Source organism: Ipomoea triloba, chromosome 10, assembly GCF_003576645.1.
Source record: "Ipomoea triloba cultivar NCNSP0323 chromosome 10, ASM357664v1".
NCBI classification, from domain to species: Eukaryota; Viridiplantae; Streptophyta; class Magnoliopsida; order Solanales; family Convolvulaceae; genus Ipomoea; species Ipomoea triloba.
In genome coordinates this window covers 13,777,014-13,793,613 of record NC_044925.1, presented here as the reverse complement: position 1 = coordinate 13,793,613, position 16,600 = coordinate 13,777,014, and the positions used below count along the sequence as shown (strand labels likewise).

At 42.6% G+C, this 16,600-nt stretch overlaps 1 protein-coding gene across 1 annotated transcript in view; it reads left to right on the top strand.

Moving 5' to 3' along the window:
* Positions 1-1,847, top strand: part of LOC116032185 (TBC1 domain family member 15) — a 17,420-nt gene extending 15,573 nt beyond the window's left edge. The window contains exon 16 of the mRNA XM_031274631.1: positions 1,351-1,847. Coding sequence (XP_031130491.1) covers positions 1,351-1,678 — 328 coding nt within the window. The 3' untranslated portion in view covers positions 1,679-1,847. The remainder of the gene's footprint in view (positions 1-1,350) is intronic.
* Positions 1,848-16,600: the final 14,753 nt, after the last annotated feature.

The following is a 16,600-nucleotide window of genomic DNA, read 5'->3' as shown; positions in this document are numbered from 1 at the left end:
GGGGGGGGGGGGGGGGGGGGGGGTGGTTTTTTTTTTTTCCTTGTTTTTTTTTTGTTTTATATAAATTAAAAATAGTGTTAGTTTATATTTTTATATTTTAAATAAAATAATAAAAATATATAATTATACATTTCTACTCATTTTCCGGAAAATGAACCAAACACACAGACAGTTTTCCTAAGTGCAAACAAACACGGGAAATGAACTCATTTTTCGGAAAATAACTCATTTTCCAAAAGTCATTTTCTTGCTTTCCAAACACACCCTTAGGAGAAATAGAAATTAACTTGATTAACTTCCATAGTATTTTAGCTCATTGGAGGTATCCCAGAGATAGATGGATTTCTAGTACAAATACCCCTTATTCAATTCTTTCCCCTTCCTGTTGCCATTTTTATACTGCAACGACAACTCCAAAGAAGTTTGTTTGGCTCTTTCTTCCTCAATATGCTTTTCTCATCAAGTAACTGCAGGCAGAAGAAATCTTGTTTGTTTTTTTTTTCCTTATTGTCTATTTAAAAGAATTACTTCTCAAAGTGAGAAGTATCCTATTTCCTACTCAAGATCCAATTTAAATACCAATTCTAGCAAAAAAAAAAAAAAAAAAAAAAAAAAAAAAAAAACCCCCCCCCCCCCCCCCCCCCCGTTCCGTAGCGAGAAACCACAGGTTTCCGGCGGACGAAAAACCTTGGGCGGTGAAGGCGGAAATGACTTCCGCCCAAATTTGGCGGAAGTCATTTTCCGCCATTTGGGCCTTGTTTTCCCCAGTCAACAGAAATCATTTTCCGTTGACTGGGTTTTCCAGCTATAGCCAAACACTCAAAGCCCGGAAAATGGAAATCATTTTCCGGGCTTCCAAACACACCCTAAGATCCCAACTTGAGTTTGGGCTACCATCCTAATCTCAATTTATGGTGACTCTTAAATTTCCTAATAGGGGTAACAAAATGTTTTGGTTCTTCTATGATAATCCTAATTTAATATGCAGGTGTCATTAAATTTAAGTACTCCCCACCATCTATAATTCAATTTGGACTCTTAATTGCAGTTTCTGGCTTATAATTTGTGGATTATGGTTTTACTTGTCCTTTTCAATGTTATTGATGCAATCCAAAGCTTGGTTCATGATATAATTTGTGTGTTAGTCACCGTCCACTAGCCCTTTTATATACAATGTAATTGCTTAGTGTTATTGTTTTTCTAGTGTGAAAATTATCGGAACCTTCCAACTTACCTACACAATTAACTTAGCATCACCACCCGGTGTGCTTTACCTCTATAAAAAATATTACAATGTCCTATGATCTAATAATATCCTTTGGTTTATCTGTCTTGTGATTTCATTTATAGGGAATTTGAATTTGAAAAAACAATGCGGTTGTGGGAGGTTTTGTGGACACATTATTTGAGTGAGCATCTTCACCTGTATGTTTGTGTTGCTGTCCTGAAAAGATATCGCAGCAAAATAATTGGAGAGCAGATGGATTTTGACACGCTGTTGAAATTTATCAATGAGCTAAGTGGTCATATTGAGCTGGATTCCACAATCAGGGATGCGGAGGCTTTATGTATATGTGCTGGTGAGAATGGAGCAGCTGCCATCCCTCCCGGAACTCCACCCTCTTTGCCTGTTGAAGATGCTTCCATTTACACTCAGCACGATGATGATGTACTCTGAACAAAATTCCTTCGTGTTCATACTGCTATATCATAGTGTTCTTTCTTACCAACCATTTCCATTATATTGTTATTAATGACGACGAATCTAAATATTCTAGTCTGTATATCTCTCTATGAATTAAAAATAATTCCCTGTGGATTGAATCAAATCTCTTTCAGAATTACCACTATGCGCTCGTGAGTTTTGAGTTTTGAAATATCACCATGCATGGGGAATATGGGGTTTAATGACTGAAATGGGCAAAAGTTGAGAGGAGTGGACAAAAATATGTCAAATCATACTTGCGTTTCTGGTATTTTGTGTCGTAACATAGGATGGTGCCATTCTCTTGATTCTAGCTGCTTCTGTCGAGTCATTCGGAAGGTCGGCCTTCTCCTTATACATGATAACGCAAAAACTGGGCCTCTGGAGTTACCTCTTCTTCCTCCTCACTTTCTCCTTGGCTTCGATCCTGTCGATTGATCACATTCACTTTCTCTACACTCTTGTCCTGAGCTTTTATACTTGGTTGCTCCACCATTTCTTTTCGACATATGCTCACTAAGTACTCTGGTATTTCACCTAACTTTATTTTAGACAGAACATCTGCCTCTGAGTTTTTTTGCCCTAAGAACATGGTCGATTTTATAAGCTTGGAACTCCTTTAGGAGTCCCTCAGTCATTTCCTTGTATCGCCTCATTCTTTCTCCTTTAGTCTCATAAGATCTTTTCACCTGCCCGACCACCAGAAGTGAATCGATTCAAACGCGAAGTTTCTCTGCATCCAGGGCTTTAGCCACCCGTAACCCACCAAAGATGGCCTCATTGTTAGAAGTTTTGAACTGGTACTCCAAAGCATAGTATAGTCGGTATCCTTCTGGGGTAGTTAACATTACTCCCCCTCCATGGTGCTTTTGGCTTGAAGCACCATCAGCGTACATCACCCACCATCTCTCGGACTCGTGAATGGTCGTAGAGTCGTCATTTGGTTCTTAAGCTGTGCATTCCACTATAAAGTTGGCAAACACTTGAGCCTTGATAGCTGGTCGTGACTGGTATTCGATTCCATACTGAGTAAGCTCCACAGCCCACTTGACTAACCGACAGGGAGAGGTCGGGTTTCTGAGCACTCCAGCTAATGGTTGATCTGTCAATACTCGGATGGGATGAGCTTGGAAATATGGAACCAACTTCCTGGACGAGATTACCAACGCATATACCACTTTTTCAGGTGGTGAGTAGCGAACTTCGGCGGCCTTCAAGGCCCTACTCACGTAGCCTGCTGAGAGGCGGCTAAATAGAGAAATAGTACCTTGCCTTCCACCAATTTAGACAATAGTGGAGGGGAAAGATAATATTCCTTGAGACTTTCAAAAGCGGTCTGACACTCGGCAGTCCACACGAATCCCTCCCTCGCCTTCAAAGCATCAAAGAAAGGTAGGGAATGGTCGGCCTATTTAGAAAGGAATCGGCTTAGTGCTGCCAGTCGACCTGTGAAACGCTGTAACTCTTTGACAGTCTTAGGCGGTTGCATATCCATAACAGTCCTAACCTTTTCAGAGTTTGGCTCAATCTCCTGCTGAGTTACCATGTAACCCAGGAACTTTCCTCCTTGCACTGCGAAGGCACACTTCTTGACGTTTAATCTCAGATTATGCTCCTCCATGACTCGGAAACTAGCAGCAAGGTCGTCCGCGTAGCTTTCTTCTTTGAGACTTTTTACCAGCATATCATCAACATAAGTAGCCATGGACTTGCCCAACAAATCTTTGAACAATTGAGACACCATTCTGGTATAGGTCGCACCATAATTCTTTAGGCCGAAGGGCATGACTCGATAACTATATACCCCGTCCGAAATCACGAAGGCAGTCTTCTATTCATCGGCCATATGCATGAAAATTTGATGATAACCCCCAAAGGCATCCATGAAACTCAGTAAAGCACATCCGGCTGTCTCATCAACCATCTGGTCGATCCTTGGGAGCGGAAACGGATATTTAGGACAAGCTTTGTTTAGGTCGGTACAATTAACACACATCTTCCATGCAGGCGACTTTGGGACCAACACCACATTGGCCAACCATTTTGGATACTTACTTCCTAGTTGTGCCCAGCGGCGGGCAATGCATCAATTTCCTTCTTCACGAACTCCCAACGATCAGTCGAAAGGTGCCTTTTCTTCTGGACGACAGGTCGGTAGGTCGGATCTATCGCTAATCGATGAGTGATTATTGATCGGTCTACCCCTAGCATGTCTTCAGGTCCCCATGCAAAGATTTTCCTGTATTTCCTCAACACTTGTACAACTGATTCCTTGACCTCCTCTGAGAGGTCCTTCCCAATCCTCGTCCGTCTTTCAGGGTGGGTCAGATCAATCTCGACTTCTTCTAACTCAACAGCAGGCTCGGGCCACTCTATAGTATGCTCCGTCATGTCCTCCTTCTTAGTGATGGTATGAATTCGAAGGTCCGACTTTCCCATCTTACGACAGGATTGCAAGTAACAATCACGAGCTACTTTTTAATCTAGAATTGTATTACAAATAGAAACGTAGGGAAGAATAAATTTTATTAGAAATTGTATTACCATATTTTAATGTACAATTGTATTACGCATAGACATTGTATTACCATATTTTACAATATTACGCAATCCTTAATAGTATAGGAGTGTTTTGGGCGGGAAGTTAAAATTGAGGATTTTGTTTTTATTAATAGTATAAATTGCATTGTAGGAAAATATATGTACTATATTATTACGAATTTGCGATTAGTAATTTTAATCAAGAATTTTATTACGAATAGGAACGTATGGAAGAATATATTTTATTAGGAATTGTATTATCATATTTTATAACATTATGCAAACCTTAATAGTATATAGGTGTGTTTTGGCGGGAAGTTAAAATTGAGGATTTTGTTTTTATTAATTGTATATATTGCATTGCAGGGAAATATATGTACTTTATTATTATTATTAGTAATTTTACTCAAGAATTTTATTACGAATAGGAACGTAGGGAATAATATATTTTATTAGAATTGTATTACCATATTAATTGTATAATTGTATTATGAATAGGAATTGTATTACCATATTTTACAATATTATGCAATCCTTAATAGTATATGAGTGTTTTGGGTGGAATGTTAAAATTGAAAATTTTGTTTTTATTAATAGTATAGATTACATTGCAGGAAAATATATGTACTGTATTATTACGATTAGTAATTTTAATCTAGAATTGTATTACGAATAGGAACATAGGGAAGAATATATTTTATTAGGAATTGTATTATCATATTTTATAACATTATTGAAACCTTAATAGTATATAGGAGTGTTTTGGGCGGGAAGTTAAAATTGAGGATTTTGTTTTTATTAATTGTATAGATTGCATTGCAGGGAAATATACGTACTGTATTATTACGATTAGTAATTTTAATCAAGAATTATATTACGAATAGGAACGTAGGGAAAAATATATTTTATTTGGAATTGTATTACTATATTTTAATGTACAATTGTATTACAAATAGGAATTGTATTACCATATTTTATAATATTACGCAATTTTTAATAGTATAAGAGTGTTTTAGGCGGGAAGTTAAAATTGAAAATTTTGTTTTTATTAATAGTATAGATAGATTGAATTGCAGGGAAATATATGTATTGTATTATTAGGATTAGTAATTTTAATCTAGAATTGTATTACGAATAGAAACGTAGGGAAGAATATATTTTATTAGGAACTGTATTATCATATTTTATAACATTATGCAAACATTATCCAACCTCATATCCGACAAGGGACAGGAATCTTAGGGAACGTGTACATCCATGACTCGGCACAAGGTATAACACGGTGCATGGTCCCCACGTGTGAAGCATGCCGGAAGGCCAGACCCTTACCCTTGTTTCCCTCCTATAAATACCCGCATTTATTACGGAGAGAGGACCTTTTGAACACTTGAGACTCCCGAGACAGAACTCCCGGCCTGCTTTGTGCTCCGAACGCGTGCCCTAGCCTCGCGTAGCATCCCATAATTGCGATCAATAATAAATCCACCTTTTATACTCGTACACCTTGTATTTACACTATCATTTTTGGCGCCGTTCGTGGGGACCTAAGCTCGGAAAGCCTGACGGTAGAACCAGCTGCAGATCTCCTTATGTATCCGTAGTTCCGTACTTAGATTTTTTCAACGACCCAGAGCCACGGGAGATGGACTTCATGAACGATCCCGTTCTCGATGACCAGGATTTGAGGTCTCACCTCAACGCTCGGGTGGGATCGGATCGGGCACACCCAAAAGAACCCCCACCGGAGGACCCGGTCAATATCATACACGAGGCCCCGACTCTCCCTCCAGGAGCGGGCCCGATGCCTTATCAGTATCCCGTGCACCCGATGGGCATCCCAGATCTGAATTAGCAGTGGTGGCAACATACGCCATAGTACTATGCCCCACCGCCGACATACCAGTACCAACCCGGTGTGTACCCGATCCCGGCGTACTTCCCGACCCCCGGAGTGTCAGCCGTGCCTCCGGGCCATGGCTTCACCCCCGTCAATCCGGAGTTCCGACGGGTGCAGTCAGAGCGTAGGCCACCATCGGCATACCAGGAACCATCGCGGCAACCTCCACGACCGGGAGGGGGGGGGGCGGCTCGAATCAGTCAATGGGTCGGAGTATGACTCTCCTCCCCGCAGGAGTGCCTTTGAGCGGTTACGACCGTCCACCCGGGAGCGTTTATGGGTGCGTGACGAAGGCCGCAGGTCCGTGGACAGACCTCCCCCGAGCTATAGGGCAGACTCCGAAAGCAGCAGTTTCCGCTCAACTAGAACGCGCAATAGAGGAGGGACCGGGGGCCATAGTAGCTTGCCGTGGGGTATTCTGGAGCAGGTGCGGAAAGAATTCAACCGATGGAAGAATGAACAATCCCCCCGCGCGAGCAGCGATGACGTGACGCTATTAACCGCCCCTTTCACGGACGAAGTAATGAACCACCCCTATCCGATAGATTTACGGATTCCCAGGAACAAGGGTTACAACGGGAAGACCGATCCTGAATAACACATTAACTCCTATTATGGGAACATGCTAATGATGGGCGTATCCGACGCGGTCATTTGCAGAGCATTCTATTCCACTCTGGAAGGGCAAGCCATTGGGTGGTTCAAGACCTTGGAGCCCAAGTCCATCAGTTGCTTCGCCGAGCTGGCGCGGAGGTTCATCCAGCGGTTCGCGACATCGAAGACCGTCCGACGGCATTTTACATACCTACAGATAACTAAGCAAGACGAAGGAGAGACCCTGGCAGAGTTCTTGGTGAAATGGAAAAACGCGGTAAGTGAAGTCGACCCCATGGACGACAGAACTGCGATTAATGTCCTCCACTCGTTGCTAAGAGCCGGTACGCTGTACCAAGACTTTATCCTACGACCGCCCACGTCCTATGAAGAGGCCCTAAAGCGAGTGGCCGACCATGCCAACGCTGGTGAAGCAAACTTGGCCAAACGACGCCAAGAGGTGGGACCAGGATCGGGACCTGGTCAAAATGACCGTCGGAACGCTGACAGGCTTTAGAAGCCTAGGGACGGTCCTGGCCGCGATAGGGCCTCGACCCTAACACAGTTGACACGACCGGTGGCAGAGGTGTTGGATTACGCTTAGTCCTGCAACCTGGTGCGCTTACCAGAGCCTAGTCGGGACGGGGAAGACAGGTCCAAGTACTGCGCGTACCACCGAAACAGGGGGCACAGCACTGAAGACTGTTCAAGCTTGAAAAGAGTGGTGGAGGAGCTGCTAAAGTCAGGCGAGCTCTCCCAGTTCGTGCAGAAAGACAAAGGCAAACGGTCGTGGAAAAAAATGTCCCGGAGGTCGGGCAAGGACAAAAAAGGCAAAAGCCACATGGAAGACCCGTACGATCGCGAGGAACCTCCCCCGCCCTCCGGAGCCAAGCAGACCATCCACGTAATATTTGGAGGACCAGAGGGAGGAGATGCGCCCTTGGAACGCCGTCGGTGGGCCTAAGAGCTGCACGTTGGCCTTGTTGAGTCCGAGCCAAGGACGAAACGATTGTGGTCGGATCCCATAGCGTTCACAGACGACAATCTACCCTCTAACCCCGACTATAGCACGGAAGCCTTGGTCGTCAAGATCGACATCATGGGGGTCGATGTCCGGCAAGTGATGGTAGATACTGGCAGCAGCGTCAATGTGTTGTACTACGACGCTTTCAAAAAATTGAATCTCGACCCTATCGCGATGACCCCGGTTAATACGCCCCTTTCAGGCTTCACCGGATATACAATCCAGCTAGAAGGGAACATCCGGCTGCCAGTAGAGGTCGAGACATTCCCACGGGTGCGTAAAGTGGATATGGATTTCGTGGTAGTTAACCTCTCGTGTGTCCACAACGTGATCCTGGGGAGGCCGGGGATCTCTCATCAGGGCCATGATCTCTATGCCCCATCTCTGCATGAAGTTCCAGATGCCGGAGGGAGTCGGGATCCTTCGCGGAGACGAACGTTCTGCCCGTAGATGCTACGTCAAGGCAGTACAAACACAAGAGGCGGGGTCCTCCCGGGTTAATACCATTTCGGTAAGGAAGGATGAGGACAAAAAGGAACAGCCCGAGCCAATAGGAGACAAAGAGGAGGTGATCTTGGACCCCGCGCACCCTGACCGACCTGTCCGAGTTGGGACAACCCTCAACCCCGAACTACGAGAAAGTATAGTGGAAATCCTTCGGCAGTACTCCGATATCTTCGCCTGGTGTCCGCAGGACATGCCCGGGATAGACCGCCGAGTGATTTGTCACGGATTAGCAGTGAATCCGACCGCAAGACCGGTTAAACAAAAGTCGAGGCACCTTTCAGCGTATCGGAGAGAGTTCGTGCGGCAAGAGGTTCGAACCCTAGAAGAAATAGGTCACGTAAGGCCGGTCGCTTACCCCGAGTGGGTGGCGAACATAGTGCTCATACCCAAGGCCCCCACCTGGCGCATGTGCGTCGATTATACAGACCTGAACAAGGCGTGTCCGCTTATTCCTTACCCGCTGCCCAATATCCATCAGATGGTGGACGAGACCGCGGGTGCCAACCTCATGAGCTTCATGGATGCATTCAAAGGCTACGATTAGATCAAAATGGCTGCCGAAGACGAGGAAAAGACTGCTTTTGTGATACCCGAGGGCTTCTTTTGCTATCGGGTAATGCCCTTTGGGTTAAGGAATGCAGGGGCGACGTACCAACAAATGATTAACTCCCTTTTCAAAGGCTTGGTAGGGACCACGATGGAAGCTTACATAGATGACATGCTCGTCAAGAGCATCGACCGCTTAAGTCACAGCCAAGACTTGCAAGCTTGCTTCGCCATCATGCGCCGATACTAGATGCGATTAAACCCCAAGAAATGCACCTTTGCCGTCCAGACCGGGAAGTTCCTGGGGTTCATGATGACCAAGAGAGGAATCGAGCCGAACCCGATGAAAGTGAAGGCCATACTTGATATGCAGCCCCCGCGACAGTTAGAGAAGTGCAGCAGCTGACTGGTCGCCTGGCCGCCCTCAGCCTGTCAAAGTTGGCAGAGCGGGCACTTCCGCTCTTCAAGACCCTCCGGAAGGCCAGCGGATTCGAGGGGAATGACGAGTGCCGGGAGGCGTTCGAAGGGCTAAAGCAGTATCTAATGTCGCCGATCGTCCTGTCAAAGCCAGAGGTCGGGGATGCGCTTGACGTGTACTTAGCGGTGGCTGACAAAGCGGTTAGCGCAGTTTTATGCCGAACCGACGAGGCCGGAACCCAACGCCCGATTTACTATCTTAGTCATGCCCTCCAAGGAGCAGAGCTGCGTTATTCGCAAATTGAGAAGGTTGTTTACGCGCTCTACATGGCGGCCATGAAGCTTACTCCGTACTTCCAAGGTCGGATTATTAGGGTATTAACAAACCAGCCAATTGGAGCCGTCCTCCGAACCTCCAGCTCGTCCGGTCGGATGGTCAAATAGGCCATGATGCTCACCCAATTCGCGATAGAGTACCACCCGAGACTGGCCATCAAGGGCCAGGCCTTAACTTACTTCCTGGTCGAATGCACGGCCCGCGAGACGACCTCCAAAGCCGGGGTGGAGGGGGAAAACCAATTGTAGCAGGTTGCGACAGACGGCTCGAGTAGCAAGAAGGGTGCGGGCGGTGGGTCGTGCTAACCAGCCCGGAGGGCTTCAAGTTATATTACGCCTTGATCTTCCGATTCACTCCCACTAACAACGAAGCGGAGTATGAGGCGTTTTTGGATGGTGTAAGCTGGGTGAAAGCGCTGGGAGCAACATCAGTAACAGTTTCAACTGATTCCGCCCTCGTAGTCGAGCAGGTCCTAGGAACCTACGAGGCAAAAGGAGATCGCCTGATCCAATACCATGACCGCGCGATAAGAGAACTAAGCCTGTTCCAATCGTATGAGGTCCGACACGTTCCCCGATCCGAGAACGCCGACGCCGACATCCTGTCCAAGCTCGTCCACCAAGCGCCCGAGCATATCGCGAAAATAGCTCGGATAGTGCAAATAGCGGCTGCTTGCATTGACCAACTCCAGGTCGCACCGATCAAGGAAGACGATCATTGGATATCCGACCTCGTAAAGTTCCTACAAACGGCCGAACTCCCCGAGGATGAATGTCGGGCCTGGAAAGCCAAACTAAGAGCACCTAGATTCGAGATAGTAGAAGGCAAGTTGTACAGACGTTCATACGGGGGTCCACTCATGAGATGTCTAAACGCCTTCGAAGCCGATCTCGTAATGACCGAGCTGCATTCTGGGATATGCTCGGCCCATCAGGGGGGGAGATCGTTAGCAAGACGAATCATGCTAATAGGTTATTACTGGCCATCCATCCAGCTTGACTGCGAAGAGCTCACCAAAAGGTGCGAATCGTGCCAGCGCTTGGCCAAGACATCGGGCCGACCCGCGACCTTCTACAAACCAGTCAGCTCCGCCATTCCATTTGCCAGATGGGGAGTGGATATCCTAGGACCGTTCCCCGAGCTCCCCGACCGCAAGAAATTCATCATAGTCGCAATAGACTATTTCTCTAAGTGGGTTGAAGCCGAGCCGCTGGCCACAATTACCTCCCAGCAATGTGAAAGGTTCTTATGGTGCAACGTGGTGTCCCGCTTTGGGGTGCCCGTGCAACTAATCACGGACAACGGCAGGCAATTTGAAAGCAAGTCCTTCCAGAATTTTCTGGTGAACATCGGAACCCGATCCACTAGAACCTCGGTGGCGTACCCTCAGGGAAACGGGCAAGTCGAGAATGCACACCGGACTATCCTAGACGGCCTCAAGAAGAAGCTCGACTCTGCGGGAAGAAATTGGGCCGAGGAACTACCATTCATCCTATGGGCGTACCGAACCACCCCAAGGGAAGCAACTAGAGAGACCCCATTTGCCCTGGTGTACGGCGCCGAGGCGAGGCTCCCTATCGAAGCCTAGATACCTACTGCTCGGGAAAAGGACTTCGACCCGCTCAACAACGAGTCCCTCATGGTGACCGACTTGGACGCACTGGAGGAGTGAAGACACTTGGCAGCCCGGCGGATCACAGGGTACCAGCAGAGGGTCAAGACCCATCACGTTGCTCAGGCCCGACCCCGATACTTTCAAGTAGGGGATTATGTTCTGTGCAAAAGGGAAGCCAGCCGACCTCAAGACGGTGGAAAGTTAGCCCAAAACTGGGAATGACCTTAGGTAGTCACCGACGTCATCCGCCCGGGTACCTACAAGTTGGGAACCACTACCGGCCGACCGGTGGACCGAATCTGGAGTTCAGAAAACTCGGTTTTATTTTATCATTAAGTGTTTCATGTAACTAACATTATGATGATCAATGTATGTCAGAACTTTGACCTAAGGTTATGGCACGGTCGAAAAGACCATTGCCCGACCATGGGCCTTCACGAGATCGAGAAGATCTTATCGCGCGACCGAAAAGACCATTGCCCGACCATGGACCTTCGCGAGATCGAGAAGATCCTATCGCGCGGTCGAAAAGACCATTGCCCGACCATGGGCCTTCGCGAGATCGAGAAGATCTTATCGCGCGGTCGAAATGACCATTGCCCGTCCATGGACCCTAGCAAGATCGAAAAGATCCTATCGCGTGATCGAAAAAACCCTCCCCCAACAGCGACCACGAACCGACTAAGCACTAACAAAGGCTACGCTACCGCTGAGAAAGAGAGAGCGCAAAGTAAGTCAACAGGAAGTAAGAGCGAAATTAAAACTAACCTGAAGTGCGCAAGTAAGTCTGAGAAGCGAGGTCAGGAAGCTCTGAGAATGGCCTTTAGGAAAAAATGCACATCCCGAATCTCGCACGACGACGTTATTTATAGGAAAGGCGCGGAAGTCGAAGCGGCACCGCGTAATGATGCGGCGTGGATCGCGAGGGACTGTCGCGTCGCCGACATGTGTACAGCCCTGGGTAGCCTTCTGCGACGTTTGAAATTACCCGACCCGGGCTCGAGAGAAAAGCGCGCCGCCCTTGACCGATGTCCTCAGGCGCCGCACTTTAAGGGGGGCTATATGATGGGGAATACACCTCAAGCGTACAAGGATGACTTACAAATAGGGGCTCCCGATCCTCCCGACCTCCTTGACCTCCCGACCTCCGGTCTTCGTTACCCGGTCTCCAACCTCATATCCGACAAGGGACAGGAATCTTAGGGCACGTGTACATCCATGACTCGGCACCAGGTATAACACGGTGCATGGTCCCCACGTGTGAAGCATGCCGGAAGGCCGGACCCTTACCCTTGTTTCCCTCCTATAAATACCTGCATTTATTACGGAGAGAGGACCTTTTGAACACTTGAGACTCCCGAGACCGAACTCCCGGCCTGCTTTGTGCTCCGAGCTCGTGCCCTAGCCTCGCGTAGCCTCCCATATTTGTGATCAATAATAAATCCACCTTTTATACTCGTACACCTTGTATTTACACTATCAGTACTGTATTATTACGATTAGTAATTTTAATTAAGAATTGTATTACGAATAGGAACGTAGGGAAGAATATATTTTATTAGGAATTGTATTACAATATTTTATGTACAATTGTATTACGAATAGGAATTGTATTATCATATTTTACAATATTACACAATCCTTAATAGTATAGGAGTGTTTTGGGCAGGAAGTTAAAATTGAGTATTTTGTTTTTATTAATAGTACTAGTTTTTCACGCGCATTGCGCGAATGAGATAATGCCCAGTGTTTATTATTAAATAAGTATTTCAAAGTATATCAATGCAAGATTATTTAGGAGATGTTCATGCATATATAATTAAATATTGAATTTGTTTATTTAAATCGGTAATTCAAAGTTTATGAATGCAATATAATATATGAAAGATTGATTATAATTGCCACTAAAATAAATATTTACAATTTTGTAAAAACACTAATCTAAATACTTAGTCTAAAAATGATAGTATAAATAAATACTACTTTTTCATTTGAATTTCTCTAAGCTTTTTTAATTCTCTTTCGGGTAGCATTGTTATTGCCTTTATCTTTAGTACTTGTTTTAAAAAAAAAATATTTATTGGTATTTGGTAATCTGTCATGAGCAATTGAGTTATTGTATTACTATAGAGGGCAACGTCATGCAATGAGACTATGATGTAGGAAGTTGTGGGTTTGTCTCGTTGTGTTTGTATATATGACTGAGCTCTTAGTTGTACTATAAACTTTTAATCTTGCAAGCACCTATTGCTTGTTGACAGTGATAGTTTTTCCTCCTACATGTTTCATGTGTTGTGAGATGTGTGTCGTACATTCTCATGTGAAAGTATTGAACAAAATATTAATATTTATTATATTTGTAGAAGGTTAATGAGTAATACATTTTGTTCTAGTTTCATAACCTGTTTACTTGATAGTAACAGCAATAGCTTTGCAGGTAGTCCGAATACTGATATCGCAATATGTTTAGTTTCATCAACAGTTTCTATATCCATTTTGCACATATTTATTTTGAAGTTCATATTTTTGGAATTAGTATGAATAAGTATAGTACTTGATTTTTGTGTGTGTGTGTGTGTATTTTTTTTGTTTATTTGATACTAATCTTGGAGTACCCACTGGTGCCTTTTTAAATAGTTTGTCACTTTGTGTATTAATAACATTTTTAAACAGTGGTTGCATTCTATATATCAATTATTTTTGTTATCAAGATCGATATTGATTTTGTCTTTAATCCAAACAAGTTGATTGTAGAAAATGAAATGAATTGTAAATTTATATTAGTTCTAATATATTTAAAGAATGCATAATAAGTATTTTACATACAAGATTAATGAATGCTGCAACGATAGTTATTTTTCAAATTTCTTCTTTTTCTGAATTTGAAAGATTGATTCCAACAATGTTGTAGTCTCAGCATCTTTTCAATGCATCAAGTGTGTCACAATGTTCTATTGCCCTACATTGACATTTTTAATAATGAGTTTTAAATCAATTTATTGGATTATTTGAATGTCTTATTTGTCAACAAATCCCCCACAAGTGATTAATATGATTGGCTATAAGTGATTAATATTATTGGCTTCAAACTGTTTTTTTTTTTAATTTTTTCCATGTTATTAACATAATACTTGGTAAATAAATATATAACATTATTTTTTAGTATAATTTTGATATTTAATTACAAGATAGCGTAAAAAAACAATGAACAATGTAGTGAATATAATTAATTAATAAATTTGAAGGTAAGGAATCTTTGTATTGTAGAAAATATAGACAATACAACTAATAAAATTATATCTCATTTTAAATTATTTGATAATGAATATTGTTTTTGAATAAAGACATTGTAGACATCAAATTATAAATTAAAGAAATGCATATGTATTATTTTTTTGTTGTAACTACTAATTTATTTAATTAAATAAAAGTAATAGAGTTGGTTACTTTTGAATAATATACTCTAACATATTTGTAGTATATGTTCAACAATTATAGGGATGGCAATGGGTCGGGTGTGGATCGGGGAGGGCTGCGCTACATCCATAACCCGATCCACCTTTCATTTTTTCCACCCACCCCCACCTCCAATCCGCATCGGGTGGACTTTTCTAGAATCCATCCCCACCCCTACTGGGTGCGGGTGCCCACTAGGGTACCCACCACTTATCAACTTATTATTTTTTCAAAAAATAATATCAAAATTACTTACACATAATTAAACAACAAAATTCATTAGTTATACTAAAACATAAAATAATAGAAATATTATAATATAATAACTAAATTGTTAATTTTTAAAAATAATTTTAGTTGTATAGATATAAAAATAGTTAAAAGTTACCTAAAGTTATTGAAACTTTTATAATTAACTATATATACTAGTACTACTTTTTTTACTATTATATATATGTATGCACACATGGTGGGTCGGGTGGGGTGCTAGGCAGGTTTTGTACCTAAAACCCGAATCCAACCCGACCTACCGCGGGTTTACATTTTTAAGACCCACCCCCGATCCACCACCCACTATCACCCAATAAAACCCAATCCATGCGGGGTGGATTCGGGTGAATATCCGCGGGGCGGATTGAAATTGCCATCCCTAAACAATTATGCTAACCTTGACTAGGATGAGGTTCGAACCTAAGACTTTACTTATAGAAATTAATGGGTAAGTTAAAAGTTAACGGAATATTAACGAAAAAGATAATATTTAACGGAAAACTTAACGAATAATTATATAATTAAGGATAAATTAGGAAATCTCAAGGAAAAATATAAATCTAAATAATCTGAACCATCCATTTGATTTAATAATTTGACCGTCATTTTTTCTACCTATTATAGGCCTAACTTTCTTTAGCTCTTATTAGTATAGTAGATAGATAGATTGCATTGTAGGGAAATATATGTACTGATTATTACGATTAGTAATTTTAATCTAGAATTGTAATACGAATAGGAACATAAGGAAGAATATATATATATTTTTTAGGAATTGTATTATCATATTTTATAACATTATGCAAACCTTAATAGTATATAGGAGTGTTTTGGACGAAAAGTTAAAATTGAGGATTTTATTTTTATTAATTGTATAGATTGCATTGCAGGGAAATATATGTATTTTATTATTACGAGTAGTAATTTTACTCAGGAATTGTATATTACGAATAGGAACGTAGGGAAGAATATATTTTATTAGAATTGTATTACCATATTTAATTGTACAATTGTATTATGAATAGGAATTGTATTACCATATTTTACAATATTACGCAATCCTTAATGGTATAGGAGTGTTTTGGGCGGGAAGTTAAAATTGAAAATTTTGTTTTTATTAATAGTACAGATAGATTCCATTGCAGGAAAATATATGTACGGTATTATTACGATTAGTAATTTTAATCTAGAATTGTATTACGAATAGGAACGTCGGGAATAATATATTTTATTAGGAATTGTATTATCATATTTTATAACATTATGAAAACCTTAATAGTATATAGGAGTGTTTTGGGCGGGAAGTTAAAATTGAGTATTTTGTTTTTATTAATTGTATAGATTGCATTGAAGGGAAATATATGTACTGTATTATTACGATTAGTAATTTTAATCAAGAATTGTATTATGAATATGAACGTATGGAGGAATATATTTTATTAGGAATTGTATTACGAATAAGAATTGTATTACCCTATTTTACAATATTACGCAGCCCTTAACAGGGTGTTTGGTTGGAGGGAATTACAATTCCATTCCCACTTAGTTCCACATTTCCACCTAATTCCGAGTGCAACATAATTCCTTCGTTTGGTTGGAGGGAATTGCAATTTCACGGAATTGCAATTCCCTCATTTTCATGGAATTAGAATCACATGCCCCCGCGCCCCCCCCCCCCCCCCCCCCCCCCC